At 38.4% G+C, this 18,833-nt stretch overlaps 1 protein-coding gene across 5 annotated transcripts in view; it reads left to right on the top strand.

Annotated features, from left to right (window-relative positions):
• Nucleotides 1–18,833, top strand: part of LOC115210345 (D-ribitol-5-phosphate cytidylyltransferase) — a 178,612-nt gene that overhangs the window by 84,692 nt on the left and 75,087 nt on the right. For all 5 annotated transcript variants that reach the window (XM_036502142.1, XM_029778881.2, XM_029778883.2 and 2 more), the window contains exons 2-7: nt 693–853; nt 2,481–2,581; nt 4,875–5,024; nt 5,279–5,383; nt 7,520–7,565; nt 16,525–16,613. In XM_036502142.1, coding sequence (XP_036358035.1) covers nt 693–853; nt 2,481–2,581; nt 4,875–5,024; nt 5,279–5,383; nt 7,520–7,565; nt 16,525–16,613 — 652 coding nt within the window. The remainder of the gene's footprint in view (nt 1–692; nt 854–2,480; nt 2,582–4,874; nt 5,025–5,278; nt 5,384–7,519; nt 7,566–16,524; nt 16,614–18,833) is intronic.

Below are 18,833 nucleotides of genomic sequence, written 5' to 3'. Positions count from 1 at the left end.
GTGGCTGTTGCCATCCTTCCCTGGCACCTGTGCTGGTGGCACGTAAAAAGCACCCACTACACTCACGGAGTGGTTGGCGTTAGGAGGGGCATCCAGCTGTAGAAACACTGCCAGATCAGCCTGGAGCCTGGTGCAGCCTCCTGGCTTCCCAGACCCTGGTCGAACCATCCAACCCATGCTAGAATAGAAAATGGACGTTAAACGATGATGATGATGATGAATATTATTTTTTCTTGGCAGTCATTCATGTTATCCATAGATTCTGTTGTATATGAAAAGTTACAAACCCACTGTCCAATCAACTTTAAATATTTATTTGATGCATTACCAAATTATTATTGCTTCATTTATATATATTTGCAAACCACTGTATTGTTTCAAAAGTTCACTTCTGTCTGATGACTGGTTATGTGAAACTCTGAGTTTGAGATATTTTTCAGCTTTGATAAAACATTTTATTTTATCCTACTTTTGGTATTTGAGTACTGTTTTATCCACATATGAGAACTCATATGTATATATAATAGTTATTATGTTTCTACACTTGCAGAGTTCCTCTTCAAGATGCAGTTCTAGCCAGGGTTGTTTTTAGGTGGAAGACCAAAAGTTGCCAATGCAGTAACTCTATCTTCTTTACACTATATACATGCTTTCTTTCAGTAAATATCGATTTATTTTTTTATTACTTCTAGAATTTCTTGGGTTCAGAAAATTATTGTCACTGTTGCTGAGGAGTATTCAGAAAGTCTTGAGGATTTAGTTAGTCAACATCTGTTAGACAAAGTCCATGTAGCAATTGCTGGAGCTACAAGGCATCGGTCTATCTATAATGGTATCAGGACACTTTCTTCAGGTAACACTTGTTATTTAATTCTCATTTAGTTTCATTTTCTTGCAGTAACTATTTTATATTCATGTTTAACTCTAAGACAATTTATTTTCAAGCTTTTGTTATATTACTATCATTTTAAATATTTTATATTTGAAATGATAGAATATTTCAAAATTAATAATATAATTTTTGCATATATTTTGCATTTTTCACCAAGTTATGAGAAATATGAACTTCCTAAATTGAATATTATTAGCTCTTTATTTTGGATCCCTTTCGTTACTATATTTATGACCAAACTATATCCTTCATGAGTTTCAATTAAATTCTAAAATAATCATGAATTTAGGCTTGTTTCATTAAATAACTGTAACGTTTTTACTTATCAACATATTAATGTGATATTTAGAACATAATTAAAGAAAGGGTTCTTAATCAATTCTATTGCATAACTTTTGTCTCAAAGTGACTTTAATTACAGGTAAATCCAGATAAATTGAGCAAAAGCTAAAAATATTAAAATTTTAAATTGAGCAAAAGGTAAAAATATTAAAATTTTGTTTAAACATAGAAAATGAATCATCAGCTAATATTCGAATGGGTATGCAATAAAATTTTGATAAAGAAGAATTGTGCACATCAGTTGAATTTAATGCACAACAGGTGTACCATAAAGGTGGAATAAACTGAAATACTGGAATCCACCGCAAGTTTGACCGAACTAAAGAAATCAGTCAAAAAATGATATACGGCCCTGGTTGTGATAAATTCCAGACCACATCGTTCCCTAGGCCATGCTGACTAACATTAGTTTCCCTGTATAAAAACTAAATCTACAACAGTACCCAGTATTTGCTTCACAAAATTTCCAAACTTTTGTGTTTGTTTACAATCTGCGTAAATTTGTTTCCGAAGTGATTGCTTCAAACTAGCATACTGAAAAAAATAAAAGTCTAATGGTTTCGCTTCCTAAGAAAGTCTATAGATAATCTATCTCCCCAGAAAAATTGCTAATAAAAACATTTAAAAAGTTTTTTACTTCATTCCGATGTAAAACCATCTTTGCTGTCGCCATCGCCGCTTTGTTTCTTTGGAATCGCTGCTTTCAGTTAACGGATAAAGAAATATTCCATTCATTATTGTACACCACGTGCTTTAAGACCTCATTCATTCTTTTTCTCGATATCTCCCTATTTTCCGTTGAAAAAGCTTTAAATTCGGAATCAATGCTTGATAACATGAAACTCCTATCCATTTTCAAAGTTGAAGAAAAATCGATACCGAAAAAAATGTGGAAAAAAATCTCCCAAAATTCACTGAGTTGAGATATCACTTGAAGCAATGTCGGATACTATAACTTAACTATTTACAATGTGAAATCACATGTTTTAACGAATGTACCAATGAGATTTGGGTTCAAATTTACATTTAAATAACAATAGGTTCTCTTGGCCGGGTACAGCCGGGTTGGTATTATGAACCAAAAAATTTTTCAGCCAGGTTAGTAACGAAAGGGTTGTTAAAAAAAAACTTTCATTATTCTAAAATGTTCTTAAGCCATATGAAAAATATCTTAAATCTGATTATATATTTAAAATCAGTAATTTTCTATGTAATCTTATATTTCATTGTTGATCCTTTGGCACAGTTTGTGAAGAGCTTGATATTATTCTAGTGAATGAAGCTGCCCGTCCCATTGTCAGTGAATCAGTGATTCAAGAAGTGGCTCTTGCTGCTCAAAAGTATGGTGTGAGTATCAATACCTCCATAAAGTCTACACCTTTGCATGTAGGGTTCATTTGCTGCAGTAATAGGATAACCATATTTTTAGAGAATTTTATTTACATTGGATACTTTCAACTTATAATATATTTTTTCAAAGTGTTTTTAGGAAATTAATTTCTTAAATTGAATTTATTAAAATACAGCTAGTATAACATTAGTCTTCTATTGAAATAATTTTTCTTTTAAGTACTTCAATGATCTTATCTTTTGTATTTCATATCTAATAGCATTGTGATCATTATATTACTTTTTTTAAAGCAATGGGCATACATACATAGTTATGCCTTACTGACTTTGTTTCTTTATAACTTCCAGAAAAATGGATATTTTTTGATGAAATTTTCTACAAATATACTTCAGATGGCATAGGTTCTAGTTATGTCTGAAATTGTTGAAGAAAAAAATGCTTTGGGGAAGCAGGGAGAGAAGTTTCAGAAAATTCACATAAGCGAGCTCTGTTCTCTCATAACTTTCTGAAAAATTGGTATTTTTAAATGAAAATTTCAGCAAATACCTTTCAGAGTGTGGATATTATGATTATATTAGAATTTAATATAAAAATAAAAATTGGTGGGATAGCACACATGTTCCCAAAAATTTATTTCAAAACAAATTCTAATATAATTGGAATCAACAGCATCTGAAGCATATTTGTAGAAAATTTGAAAAAAAAATTCATTTTGCTAAAAGTTATGAGGAAACAAAGCTGGCTGGCTACATGTATATGTATGGTGCAGTTAACTCTGGCTGGTCATAGTATATCATTGCACATGCATTAGCAGAAGTCTATAGTAAACATGTGTTATCTTAAATATATATCATGTATATATATGTATATATTTGGTGTCAATGATGAAGCTCTTGGTCATTCTACTTAGCAAAATCCCCAAATCCATGGAGAATGGTAAGTAGAGAAGCAGTCTAAGGCCGTAAATACATACATGTATATTTGGGTACATGTATGTGTATACATGTGTGTGTATCTAAGTATGTTGTATATGCATATATGCATTCATGATGGACTCTCCTGTTGGAGACGATATATGAGTGTTCAGCTTTTGCCAAACGAACTGCACAAATGATTTGTTTATAGTGATCTAATGTATGTGCTGTACATTAGTTCACTCTTTCCATCGATTTGATGTTACTTGAACAGGTGCATTGTGTACGATGTATCATGTGTCAAAGTGATCACAGAGCAACGTGAGATGAAATGTTTTGTTCAAAATGCAACACACCACCTGGTCTAGGTACTGAAACCACAATCTCATGATCGTGAGTGCAACACCCTAACCACTAGGCCATGCACCCTCATATATGCATATATATGTGTATACATAGATATTTTATTTATTTTCTTTCCTTGTTTCTTTCTGTGGAAGAGTGTAGGCTCGAAACGTTAAAAACTTTTTCACTTCCTGAGCATTAAACTAATACATCTGTTTGTTGTCTACACCACCTGTCTTCCTCTTTTGTTTTTTTGTGAATTCTCCCCTATACATAACTATATTTGTGTGTGTGAGTGTGATACATACCTACAGATATATTTTATACAAACACACACACACACACACACACATATACACAGAGAGGGAGGGAGCGAGAGAGAGAGAGAAATTCTTTTTATTCTTTTGTTTCAGTCATTTGACTGTGGCCATGCTGGAGCACAACCTTTAGTCAAGCAAATCGACCCCAGGACTTAGTCTTTGTAAGCCTAGTACTTATTCTATCAGTCTCTTTTGCTGAACTGCTAAGTTACAGGGATGTAAACACACCAGCATTGGTTGTCAAGCAATGTTGCGGAGACAAACACAGACACACAAACATATACATACATATGTGTGTGTGTGTATGTATATATATATATGTGTGTGTATGTGTGTATATATATATATATATATACACGACAGGCTTCTTTCAGTTTCCCTTGGTCGGCCCAAGGCTATAGAAGAAGACACTTGCCCAAGGTGCCACACAGTGAGACTGAACCCAGAACCATGTGGTTGGTAAGCAAGCTACTTACCACACAGCCACTCCTGATTAATTACTTTCACTAAACAAATCATTTCCTTTTTAACAATTACAATTTTGACTTCAGAGTATTTTGTGTGCCTAGTTATTGTTATTGTAATAAGTAAACAATTCTGGAACAAAATTATCTCAATCGTAATGATATGATGTTGCAAGTTATTAGGAAAGAGATAAAATTCCACTTATTTAGAAATTTTCCAAATATGCATCTTACTTGTTTTTGCAGGCAGCTGGAATTGTCCGCCCTTTGGTCTCAACTGTTGTTGCAGTAAATTCTGACAATTTTCTTAAACACTCTCTTGATAGAAATCTGTATCATGCTAGTGAGATGCCACAGGGCTTCAAGCATGACATTATAAAGAAAGCTTATGAAATGGTAAATTATTCTCTAGTTTTTCTTTTATTTTCAAGTTAGTTTGTTTTCATATTCTTTAGTATTTCTATGAAATTCTGTTGAACATTTATGAATTCATTTTGTTTAAGTTAGAGTAGAGATTATGCATGGTAAGTTAGGATATGTAAAAGTAGGATTAATGACTGTTATAAATATTTACCCTAAACTTTTGTAGTGAGTACTTTTTTGTCTTTGTAAATTCTAATGTATATTAATTTTACATTGCTTAATTACAGTGTACAAATGATGACTTTGAGAATGGATCTGAATGTCTACAGTTAGTACAGAAATATACTAATGTTAATGCCTACCTCATTGATGGACCATCTTCCTTATGGAAGGTAATTTTATTCTATTTTATTTATTTATCTATTTATCATCATCATCATCATCTTTATTATTATTATTATTATTATTATTATTATTATTATTGCAAGCTTCTTTGCGGTTTTTGATGTAATTGAATTTACTACTTCTTGTAGAATCTTTAGAGAGTTTGCTAGCCATCTGGTCACCTACCAGCTGATGAATTTGATTGTCAGATCAATTTAGTTCTGATCATGCTTTTTAAAAGTCATATACATAGTTTTTATTTTGTTTCATTTCCTAATGACTAAACATTTAGAAAATTATAATTATTAAAATTGAATTTGAGAAATATTTCTTATGCTTTAAGCGAATACTGTTTTCTTTCTTGTTCTTCAAATGTGTAAGTTCACGTATAAGAGGCTATGCAAAATGTTCACAAAGTATTAGGTTGTCCCAAAAGTTCGTAAACACTTGCGAAAATTGAATTTTTACTCGCCAAGTACTAACAAAAACAACAAAAATTATTCCTCAAAATAAAGACCATTATTTTCTAAGACTTTCTACAAACTTTTGGGACAACCTTATATATGTCAATGAACGTTTTTATGCATATGAAAACTAACAAGATAATAATAAATATTCAATATAATACATTGCTAAATAAATACATTTGATATGTTTCATCAACAACTCAGTACACTAAGCTGAAAAATATTGATTGTAGAATAGTGTTGAAACTTGTTTACAAATTGAAGTGGTGGAATAACCCCAAAATTATGTGGAAAAAATTCTATGTAGATATTTTTTCATAATAAATCTGTAAGAAACTTCCCTTACTGTTTAAAATTTCAGAAAATAATTTGAGGAACATCTATATATATCATATCAATCTTAATTAGAAGACTGGAGAAGTATATAAATAACAAGTATGAATGAAAATTTTCAGAGATTTGAGTACATTATTTGACTTATAGGCATAGGAGTGGCTGTATGGTAAGTAGCTTGCTTACAAACCACATGGTTCCGGGTTCAGTCCCACTGCGTGGCACCTTAGGCAAGTGTCCTCTACTATAGCCTCAGGCTGACCAAAGCCTTGTGAGTGGATTTGGTAGATGGAAACCTGTCGTATATATGTATATATATGTATGTGCGTGTGTGTTTGTGTATCTGTGTCTGTCACCCCAACATCACTTGACAACTGATGCTGGTGTGTTTATATCCCCATAACTTAGCGCTTTGGCAAAAGAAACTGATAGAATAAATTTGTTGTCTTTTGAAAATTACTTTTACTGAATGTTTGCATTAACTTTAGTTTTCAGTCATTTGGTGCATCAAAGGATTATATTGAACAAGTAGTTCTGCATGTTGATCAGAACAAAATGAAAACTCTTGTTGAAATGGTTTTACAAAGAATAAGTCCTGGGGTTGACTTGCTCGACTAAAGGTTGTGCTCCAGCATGGCCACAGTCAAATAACTGAAACAAGTAAAAAAAAAGAGTAAAGTAAAATATATCTTTTTATAAAGTAATATACTAAAATCAAATATCTGATCAATGAAACTTACTGTAGCTAACAACCTCTTCATGGCTGGGAAACAAAATTGTACTTAAGTGGGCTAGTATGATGATGATCTTGATATTACTTGATACATGGGCATGTCAGTATCTACTGGCATTCTTTATTGAAATACATTGGAAATATCTGGACATATTTACTTCAGACATGTTTTCAGTTATGATGGAAGAAAATCTGACATTTCCTTGTGGTTTTTTTGAGTAATTCAATTTCTCTTTCAGAGAAATTATATAAGTATATAAGTAGAATTATTTCTCAGTTCTTAGTCTTTTTCTGTGTCTCAAATTTGTTGTCTCTTGAAAATTACTTTTACTGAATGTTTGCATTAACTTTAGTTTTCAGTCATTTGGTGCATCAAAGGATTATATTGAACAAGTAGTTCTGCATGTTGATCAGAGCAAAATGAAAACTCTTGTTGAAATGGTTTTATTAGCTATGAATTTCATTGTTGAGATGATATTGTAACAAAATGCATGGCAGATACAAATGATCCATTCAATTAATAAAAATGATGTAATAATGATTATCTTTTCTAAAATTTATATCCATCTTAATGTTTTAATAATTGTTAACTATAAACTTTTGTTTTTTAGGTGACCTATAGAAAAGATTTGTATACAGCAGAAGGAACACTGAAAGGTATTGTTTCATCTTTTGACAGTTTCTTATTATCCTATTGCACTTTATATACTGGCTTTTGAAAGAAAACAAGATTGGTCAGTTGTTTTGTGGGTAGGATGCTGTATTTTGACATATGGGATAATGAAATCAAGTGTGTATAATAAAGTAGCATGTAGAAAGTAAAAGTGTTTATTCTATGGTCTCAAATGTAGAAAGAAACTGAAATTATAAATTTAGTTTACAAATTTTCAAAAACCTACAAACTGACATTCAGCTGGTTCATTTGCAGGATCAAAATTGTGGTTAGTAACAACTTATAATTTATTCTCCCTTCAGTTCCCCCTTTCCTACCAAAACTACATCAAATAACTAATGAAATTAAGTCAACTACAGATGTTAACTTCCAGATGCTTATCAATTTGAGAGGGTTTACAAAGATTAATGACACTGCTCTGCTTCTGGACTAGGTAATTGCCAGATCATTTTAAAAACTTGCTCATTAGTGAATAAGTAATAACCTTGTCAGGTTAAACAATAGCACTTACTCAAGTATGATACAAGTGGTGACATGACAAGATGCTTGCAACACTTGCTCATGACCTGGAACAGGAAAGGCTCAAGAAAGACCATCAACAAGGGAAAACAGCGGCAATCAAGTTCATGAAAAGAGGAAAGTCAGTGAGGACAGCAAAAATCAAATAATCTACTATATGGGGCCCAATAATGGACTATGAAAACAGACCTGGGGGGCATGTCTGCAGTTTTCTCAGGTCATCTATACACTCTTGTGACCAGAAAAAGCAAAGAAAATAATCTTGATCATGCTTAGTCTTGAGGGAGGAAGGGTGTAATCAGGCCTTTGAATGCAAGCATGCAAAGTATAAAAGCCTTCTGCAGGATTGGAGAGAGAAGGAGTGATATTCGTGGATTTTTTCAGCCAAGCATGGCTGTGGAGGATTACCTACTTAGTCAACATGGAGGATGCTTACAGCCATTGGAATGAGAAAAAAAGAGAGAAAAATGGCTGTGCATAGGTTGGGACAGGCAGTAGAAAGAGCCTCTTGCTGGTTATGGAGCGAGAGAGAAGAGTTAAGCTAGAAACCAGGAAGTGATGATGAGCAATAATTTGGCCACTTCTGTTGCCTCACCACTGAGAGGGTGTTATAGTCCAGGGTCAAAACACCCAATGATTGTTGGATACCCTCTGATAGTACCAGTTCCTCCTGGCCAAAGCTCTTCTAGGTGTTATCAATAATGTAAGTAAAATAATAGTAGATATGTCTGATTCAGGTGCCTGTAATAACAGAATCGCAGACATTCTGATAACTTGCTAGTGACAAAGGGAATTTTTGTCTATTCAAAAGAGGTACTGTGATATACGTATATCAAAAATACTATCAGGTGTATCTTTGATATATTGCTTCATAATAATTGAAAGGGAATTCTTTGCTACGGGTCTAATAATTCTAAATTCATTCCTAGCTCATATGTAATCTTAAGTAATGCGACTATTTTCAGTTTTTAAGCTTTCTGTTCTTGTTATCTTCAATTACTTCTCTTTCTCTGTGCAAAATAACTTTAATATGTGTGTGTGTGTCTTTGTGTCTGTATTTGTGCCCTGCCACTACTTGACATCTGATGCTGGTGTGTTTATGTCCCCATAATTTAGCAGCTAGCAAAAGAAATCAAGTACCAGGCTTAAAAAAAAGTACTGGGGTCAGTTCATTTGAGTAAAAATTCTTCAAGATAGTGCCCCAGCATGGCCACAGTCTAATGACTAAAACAAGAAAAGGATAAAAAAATAATGATCGACATTATTGTTTTCACACATCACATACCAAGAATAACTTGTTTTTGAAAACCTTTGATAAAAGTTGAGTTGTTGCCCTTTACTTAAGTAAAATCATCAATTATGTCTTGTACAAGCCAATCAGAGAGCCTGTATGGATTGCTCAACCTATGTAGAGTGTGGTCAAATTTCTCATATTATACCCTATCATTTTGAAAGGGTGGGGACTCATGAATTAATGTAATCCTTGCTTGAGGGAGAGACAGGGTAGTTATAACTGGAATGCTTTGTGCATATGTCTACTCAGTTGGCCAAGAATGAATCTTTGGAGAAAAAAACATCAACAACCATATCCCACAGAAACATTGTTAATTATACAGTCTTGGACTTTACAGACCACAGCTTCTATATGCAAATAAAACATTAAAAACCCCAGAGAATACATATATTATATTTGTGGTTTACTCAAATAATAGATAAGTTTTACATATTGTTTAGAAAAATTGTGTTCATAAAAAAAAATCTTGTCTAAATAATACTTTGAATGGTAATTATAATAACAACCTAGTTTCATTCAATGACTAGCTTCTGTTACCAAGGTGACCAAGTCAGTAGCAGGGGTGGATGCTCTGAGAGTGTAGCTGCTAGAATAAGATTAGCCTGGGCAAAGTTCAAAGAGCTCCTACCTCTGCTGATAACAAAGGGCCTCTCGCTTAGAGTGAAAGGTAGACTGTATGACGCATGTGTGCAAACAGCCATGCTACACAGCTGTGAAACACGGGCTGTGACTGCTCAGAACATGCATAGGTTTGAAAGAAATGAAGTTAGTATTCACTGCTGAATGTGTAATGTTAGTGTGCATACTTGGCAGAGTATAAGCGCCCTGAGAGAAAAGTTGGACATAAGAAGCATCAGATGTGGTGTGTAAGAGAGACAACTGCACTGGTATGATCATGTGTTGCTTATGGATGAGGACAGCTGTGTGAAGTGTGGGATGATGTCAGCAGCTGGGGAGCTAACCGGAACTGGGAGCTCACCGGAAGAGGAAGGGGCAAGAGTGACATGTGCGCAGGCAGGGCAGCATTGGGCCTTTTCGATCGAGGTAGCCGAGGGAGTTAGACATGTGAGTGCTTTGTTAAGGTAGGGGAAAAGCAGCTGCTATGTCTAGTGTTCGGGTCAGGCCACGTGGAAGGGTGCATTACCACTGGAGAGGTCTCCATCGATGAAGAGAAGGTAGGTGTCCTTATTTCAAATCGCCCGCATACACCACAAGCTATTTCGGCACTCCATATAAGATACCACGATGGCAGCGAAAATCAGGATTGCCAGCGACATTATCAGACCCTTTAATGGTGAGGGCAATGTAGTGGCCTGGATTTGTAAAATCAGGCTGGTGGCAAGACTGCAAGGCATAAGGGATGTGGTGAGCCTTATGGCACTGTATTTGGAAGGGAGCACATTGACACTATATCTTAAGATGGACGAGGAAGAATGTCTGAGTGAGAAGATTGAGCAACACCTGAGAGATGCTTACACCGAGTGTGAGTACACAGCCTTTGTTAAGCTGGGTACGATTAGATGGACGGGAGAACAGGTGGATGAATACGCGGCGGAAGTGCGAAGGTTAGCCATGCTGACTGGGTTTACAGGAGAAGGCCTGGAGAGAGCAGTGCGACTGGCGCTCGTAAGTGGGATTCGCCTGCAACAATTGCCCGGGGGCAAAAAGATGGCGCTGAGCGAACTTGTGACTGAAGCCCACACGTTGATGCGAAATGCTGGGTGGAAGGCGATGGCGATGGCGGTAACGGAGGTGCGTAAAGACAGACGACGGCCGGAGAAAGACGTGAAGAAGCCTACCGTGCAACGACAGCAGCCGTTCTCAGGTCGGTGTTTTAGATGTCGGGGGTCGCACATGGCAAAGGAGTGTACGCAACCGGGGCCCGTCTGCTATCAGTGTAGGCAGAGAGGGCACATTGCCTGTGATTGCGACCAGGGAAACAACCGTGAGGAAGTTGCTGCCTCTCGAACTTTCCCCGCAAACGTGTAGAGGCACTTTTGGAGACGCTGCCCTTAATTGATGTTGAGGCCGAGGGGAAGACGTTCAAGGCCTTCGTGGTTACTGGTTGCACGACCACCCTTGTGACTTCAAGGGTGACAAAGAAATGGAATAGGGCAAGTAGTATCCAGGTGATCAACGGCAGTGAAATCCATTGCAAAGGCAGCAGCAAGGTAGAGATAGTGGTGCGAGGTGCGATGCTATGGCTGCAACTAATTGTGGCTGAACGCGTGATAGAAGGGGTTGATGTGGTGATGGGGATGGACGCCATCGACAGCTTCGATTGCGTCAGTATTGTGGGAGATGAGGTCACGTTCAGAAGCATGGGGGTGTCGTGCACTGTGAGTCAGGATTGCCAGAGAGAGCAGATCCCCATGAGAGACTGCGCTGCTTACACCATCGAGGACAAAGATTTTCAGGCAGCGTTCGATGGTCAGCAGTGAACGATAGAGTGGCGATGGAAGGACGAGCTCCCGATGCTGAAAAACAGATTGAGCTGCTACCAGCATACCCTGAAAGGTCACGCCAGGGTCAAGTTTGAAGACGAGGTGGAGAGGTGGATAAAGGAAGGGGTCCTTGTCCCTTGGGAGGAGGAGTTAGTGGGTGGAGTGCTACCCCTGATGGCGGTGGTGCAGCCGACGAGAGAAGAGTCAGACCGATGCTGGACTTCAGGTGCTAAACGAGCATATATCATGCCACATGAAAGGTGAGGCGATGAATGTTTGTGGTGAGACGTTATGTGCGTGGAGACAGTCGACCAAGGCAGCGACAATTATCAACTTGAAATTGGCATACTTGCAGCTCCATGTGAGCGACAAGCTGTGGCGATATCAGCTGGTGTAGTACAAGGGCAGGACACACTGCTTAACCAGGCTGGGTTTCAGACTGAATTCTGTTCCGAAGATCATGGTGGCAGTGCTTAAGTCCGTCCTAGGGAAAGAGGACAAGATTAGAAAGGCCACCAGTTCCTACATAGACGACATTTTGGTGGACAAAACTGTAGTGCCAGCCAACAAGGTAGTGAGACATCTGGAGATTTTCGGACTGATTGTGAAGCCACCGGAGTCGATGGAAGGGGGAGCTATACTGGGGGTGAAGCTGCGAAGAGATAGATCAGGTGAGTTGGTGTTCTGGAGAGGGAATGAGACAAGTGGCGGGGGGACCATCTGGTGTGATGCTAGCAGTATAGCGATAGGAGTTGTGTTGGAGACTGAAGGTGCTGTGGTGGAGGATGCGGCCTGGCTTTGGAAAGCAGATGACTTTAACCACATCAATGCCACCGAATTAGATGTGGTGCTGAAAGGGGTGAACTTGGTCCTGAAATGGGGACTGTGCTCAATTGAAATCCGGATGGCTGTGTAGGATCGGTGATCACCGGTGAAAGGGTAGTTCGGATGAAAGGTGCCACGGAGAAGTTGGTGAAGCGCTGCCTAGGAGTTCTAGGAGAATTGATTGCCGACTGAAGCTGAATGTGGTTTTCATGCCTTCAGAGAGAAACAGGGCAGACGCACTGACCAAGGTGAAAAGGGCGTGGTTGGAGGAACTGGAGGAGGCACGGAAAGGGATAGCTGCGGCGTGTCGGTTGAATGACTCCAAACTGAAGAGACTGCATGCTATGCATCACTTGGGTGTGGACAGGACCCTGTAACTGGCAAAGAAAATTGATGTTGACGTTACTAGGAGAAGCATCTGGAAAGTAGTCGGGAGCTGCGACAGGTGTCAGTCCATTGACCCTGCTCCATGTGTGGGCATGAGCAAGGAAACCTTTCGGTGGAGCACAACTGGAAAAGGCTAGCTGTGGATGTGACACACTACCATCAGGGAATGTATCTCTCCATGGTCGACTGCGGACCGGGCTGGCTGGCCATTTGGAGGGAGTTGAGAACGGGCATTGCTGACGAGATTGCGCAGATTTTGAATGGGATATTTTTAGAGAGGGGTCCCGTGGAAGAACTTCTAATGGACAATGGGTCGGCGTTTTGTTCGGAAGCATTGAGGGATATGCTCAACCAGTGGAAAGTGCATCGTTTGTTCAGAGCAGCGTATAGGCCAAGCAGTAACGGAATCGTAGAGAGGCACCATTGGACAATCAAGGCTATAGCAGAAAGAGGGCACATTTTGCCGCTGGAAGCAGTTTTTTGGTACAACATGTCTCCCCGATCTGGACAAGCTGAAGAATCTGTGCCGCACAGAGCGGTATTTAAATATGAATGGAGGCATCCGAGTAAAGCACTGGAGGGCCACGAGGAAGAGAAGGGACCCGCTTGCGTGAAGATAGGGGAGGAAGTCTGGGTTAAGCTACTGAAGGTGTGCTGTATGTCTCAATGGAGCAGAGGAATGGTGATGGCGGTCAATTCCAGAAACAACGTTTCCGTGGATGGAATGCCGTGACATGTCTTAGACCTTCGCAGGATTGTTGCTTTGTCGGATGACGATTGTGGAAAGGAGGAGAACGAGGTACCTAGCCTGAGAAAATCTTGACACGCAAGTCGCCTTCCTGGTTGGATGGTGGACTACGACGTGGAGTAGAGAGAATGTGATCTTTAAGATCAGGGTGGCATATAGGATGACGTCAGCAGCTGGGCAGGAGTGACGCACGCGCAGGCAGGGCAGCATTGGGCCTTTTTGATTGAGGTAGCTGAGGGAGGTGGATGTGTGAGCGCTTTGTTAAGGTAGGGGAAAGCAGCTGCTATTTCTAGCGTTTGGGTCGGGCCGCGTGGAAGGGTGCATTACTACTGGAGAGGTCTCCATCGATGAAGAGAAGGTAGGTGTCCTTATTTCAAATCTCCCACATACACCACATGAAGAAGTGTCACACCCTAACAGTGGAGGGAGCCTGTGGAAGAGGTAGACCCAGGATGACATGGGATGAGGTGGTGAAGCACGACCTTCAAACATTGGGCCTCACAGAGGCAATGACAAGTAACCAAGATCTTTGGAGATATACTGTGCTTAAGAAGACCTGGAAAGCCAAGTGAGATCGTAGCTGTGGCTGGTGCCAGTGTCGCATAACCAGCCCATTTAGAAGTACCCTACAATTGTCAGGCAATATGCTGTGCTTGAGAAGACCTGTTGAGTCAAGTGAAATGGTAGTCATGGTTGATGCCAGTGCCACCTGACTGGTACGTAAAATGCACCATTCAAGTGTGGCCAATGCCAGTGCCATTGGCATGTAAAAAGTACCATTCGAGTGTGCTCAATGCTAGTGCTGCCTGAGTGGCTTCTGTGCTGGTGGCACGTAAAAAGCACCATTTGAACATTGCCAGTGCCACCTGACTGGCTCCAGTGCTGGTGGTACATAAAAAGCATCATTTGAGCGTGTTCAGTGCTAGTGCTGCCTGACTGGCTCCTGTGCTGGTGGCATGTAAAAAGCACCCACTACACTCTCAGAGTGGTTGGTGTTAGGAAGGGCATCCGGCTGTAGAAGCGTTGCCAGATCAGATTGGAGCCTGGTACAGCCTTCTGGTTTGCCAGTCCTCAGTCTATATGTCCAAGCCATGCCAGCATGGAAATTCAGATGATAAACGATGATGATACTGAACTTTTTATAATGATACACTTTGCAATCTCTGATGACTTCTAATGGTTGTATGATTAAGAAGTCTGCTTCTCAGTCACATGGTTTTGGGTTCAGTCCCACTGTGTAGTATCTAGGGCAAGTGTCTTCTATTTTAGCTCTGGGATGATCAATGACTTGTGAGTGAATTTGGTAGATGGAAAAAATATGGAAGCTTGTTGTGTGTGTGTGTGTGTGTGTGTGTGTTACCCTTACAGCTATGTGCATTCATATAGACTAGGTTTCTTTTTCAAGATCAGTAAGTACTGCAGCTCCTAACAGCTGTTGATACTTTTGAAAGTACAAGTTTGCTCCACAAATAGTGTTCCCTACACATATGCACATTCCTGAGAGGATAGACCTAATTCATTGCCCAGTTTAATATTCCCACCTACTTCTTGAATAATTTTAGCAAAATCCAGTCTGTTGCATGCATTTGGAAGCAAAAATACACATACACACACAAGCACTCATGCACACCTGTATAAATGTAACTGTTCAGCTATAATAATTATGAAGCCTAATTTATTTTAGTGCTACCTATAAATTTTAATGGGAAATTTTTATCATGCTCATTGACCCTATGGTTATGCCAATTACAGTTAACATTGAAACACCCAGTCCTTGAATTTTGCTTTAAGTACTAAATTCTTGACACATTGAAAACAAATTGATAACCAACTGAATTGTCATGGAAAAGCATGGAATTATTTATCACTTTCTGAATACTGTATTGACTGATTTAAAAGCCAGCCAAGTATTGGATTTTCATATAGGTATACAAGGTGCAAAAAGTATGTCAGATTATGAGAAATAATTATTGTACACTCTTCTGTGATCAGAGATTTCAAGATCCTTTTACAATTTGACATGATACTCAGTTTCATTCAGCAATCACAACAAACAGCTAAAATCCTCAAACTTCTCATGAATACTAACTTCACAAGGCAATCACATATATACCTCATTGTCAAGGTGTATCTTTGGTTTCTTTTTTAGCATGAGATATGCTTCAAATACCTCTTGAAACTGTGCAAAGCATGAGCTTGCTCTATGCTGGGTCATTTTCATATGCCTATAAAATTGTTTCCCATACATTTGCACATTCTGAACTGCACTCCTCACAGTTCATTGTATTGAAATATTTACAAATGAGAATTAAAACAGCCTTGGACTTAACAAACCAGTGCTTTATTTCTATATGCAAATAAAACATTAAAAAACCCCAGAGAATACACATATTGTATTTGTGGTTTACTCAAATAATAGGTAAGTCTTACATACTGTTTAGAAAATTTGAGTTCATAATAATAATACTTTGAATAAAATTACTGAAAACAAGTGCTTAATGGACAAAGAATTATATTTTTAGTTTGTACATTTCCAAAGAAATTATCTATCTCAAGAGAACATTAATGTAATAATTTGTAAATTAACAGATGGAATAGATCTTTGAAGAGCTCTCAGCAAATTTTGGTTTATTGTTTGTTTCTCTAGTTTGTTATTAAATATAATGTGAAGAATTTAAAACATTATTTTCACAGTATTACTTATTTATCTACTTTGATTTCCTTAGAAAAGTTTTTAAAAGTTGGACTAGTCAATATCCCTGATTCAAACTTAGTAGCTGCATTAAAGAGTCACCTGGTTGATCATCACATTGAAGTAAGTCATTTTAAATTTTTTTAATGAATTTTGTTATTAATTCACCTTTTATGGTTTCTTATGGATTCAGGCCTCAGATCATTGAAGTGCCTATTAACAAGATATACGTTGAGAGAAAGAAAATATACTAATGTATACCATTTTCATCATTTAGCTAATTATTAAGAGTTTGAAATAATCGAAATTATGATATCAATTCGATATCTTTGATTCACTCAGATTTCTTGTTGTCTTAAAGGTTTCATTTCCAAGCATCACTTATAATAATTTCTGGTGTGTTTTCTGCTTATATTTTGTGTAATACAGGAAAAGACTATCAAAGCACAAATAGATAGTGGGTGAGTGCTTTTCTGTCTTTGTCTCTGTCTCTGTCTGTCTCTGATGTTTATAGATATATTACTCACACACACACACACACACACACACACACACACACACACACACTACTTACTTAAGCCCTTTTACTCCCTGTAAAGCATACACTATTGACAACTTCATTCTGCTGTTCTTGACTCTTATCTGCCTTTTCTGTTTCTCTTCCTCCAGTTGGATCTCTCTTTTTCAGCTCTACTTCATTATTCTGCATGTTTCCCTGAGAAGGCTTTTTTCTCTCAAGTCTTCTTGATTTTGAGTTGTCATTAATACTTCTGTGACTTTGCCATTTTTTAGGTCAGAGTGTTGGTCCTATGTAAACCCATTTTTACCTTTGGGAAGAGGTGGCCCATATTAGTCTGGCCTCTATCATTTGACCTGTCAAGCAAGGGAGGCTCATTGGGCACACAAGCCATCACATTGCAACAAAGTCTAGACCTTGTGGTGGCACTCTCACATGCACATACACAAAGTGAGTGCATGAGTTTCATAATGTAATATATGAATGTATACAAATATATTTCAGTCTATAACTATGACAATCTTTATATTAGCTACATTCACTGCAACCTCATTATCACTGTCTCACTATGTATCACTCACTTTGTTTCTTTCATATATACATGCCCCCACCACACAATATGTGCATATATGATAGGTACAGGTGTAGCTGTGTACTTTACAACCTTGTGCTTTCGGGTCTAGTCCTATTGTGCAGTATCTCAAGAAAGTGACTTCTACTAATGACCATGGGCCAACCAAATTATTTTAATTGTTATGCTTTTGTCAGTGTTCCAGTATCTGTCTAGATGTTTTCTGCAGGAGGAGTCTCTCGTGTTCAGATGTTCTCTGATGCAGATGTGTAATGGTCTTGTTGTGCTACCTACATAGAACTTGTTGCATTTGTTACATTTTATTCTATACACAACATTTACCAGTTGGCATAATTTTGTGTTACGGATGGGACAGTTTGTTAGTGTGCATTGATTGTTGTCCCTTGTTTGTTTCTTTGCAAATTGTCATCTCAGAGAGGGGCCTGAGTGGGCTAGTTGTATGTCTAGCCCTTCTCTTCTTATAGCTCTTCGGATGGCTGTAGTTATCCTCTCGCTAGAATGGGGTATTTTAAAGAAGCATGTGTTGCTAGGTTTTCTATGTGTTTGGCATATTGGTCATCTTGGGTACTTAAGCCAATTTACAATGGATATAGGTTTTCAATATATCTAGGAAGTGTGTAGTGTGGGTCATCTTGTCCTCCGACAAAGTCATTAAAAGACTGTAACAACTGCTGAGGGTGCCCCCACTGGGTACCATACCCAGGCAGGACTGCTTCATCCACCTGCAACACCTCTGTGATCACTTCAGACCAGCCAGCGTGACAGCTCATGAGACTATTGGCACTGGACAGCGACCAATCAGCTATGACATGATATAACGTTAACTGGCCGCCAACAACCTGTGTTACTGTGATCCTGCTCAGGGTCCTGTCTTCATCGCATGCTACTGTCAGGCATGACTACAGTGGGCTACACAGCACCAACATTGGAGGCATCAACAATGGAGGTTGATAGTCTTCTCTGATGAGAGCCAGTACTGCATTTCCACCTTGGATGGCAGAGTGAGGGTGTGGTGTAGGAGGGGTGAACGCTACAGAGATGCATATGTCATGGAGAGAGATGAAGTGGGGTAGCCAAAGCATTGTGGTTTGGGGTGCTATAGGCCTGAATCAGAGAATTGGGCCCCAAGTGTTCTAAAATGTTGGTGCAGGCAGAGGAAATGGCATCACAGCACAGCGCTATGTTGACAAGATCCTAAGATCTCACATTGTGCTCTTCTTCACATGTTCCCATA

Source organism: Octopus sinensis, linkage group LG4, assembly GCF_006345805.1.
Source record: "Octopus sinensis linkage group LG4, ASM634580v1, whole genome shotgun sequence".
Taxonomy (NCBI): Eukaryota; Metazoa; Mollusca; class Cephalopoda; order Octopoda; family Octopodidae; genus Octopus; species Octopus sinensis.
Note: the sequence above shows the minus strand (reverse complement) of the source record. Positions and strands in the feature narration are given on the sequence as shown.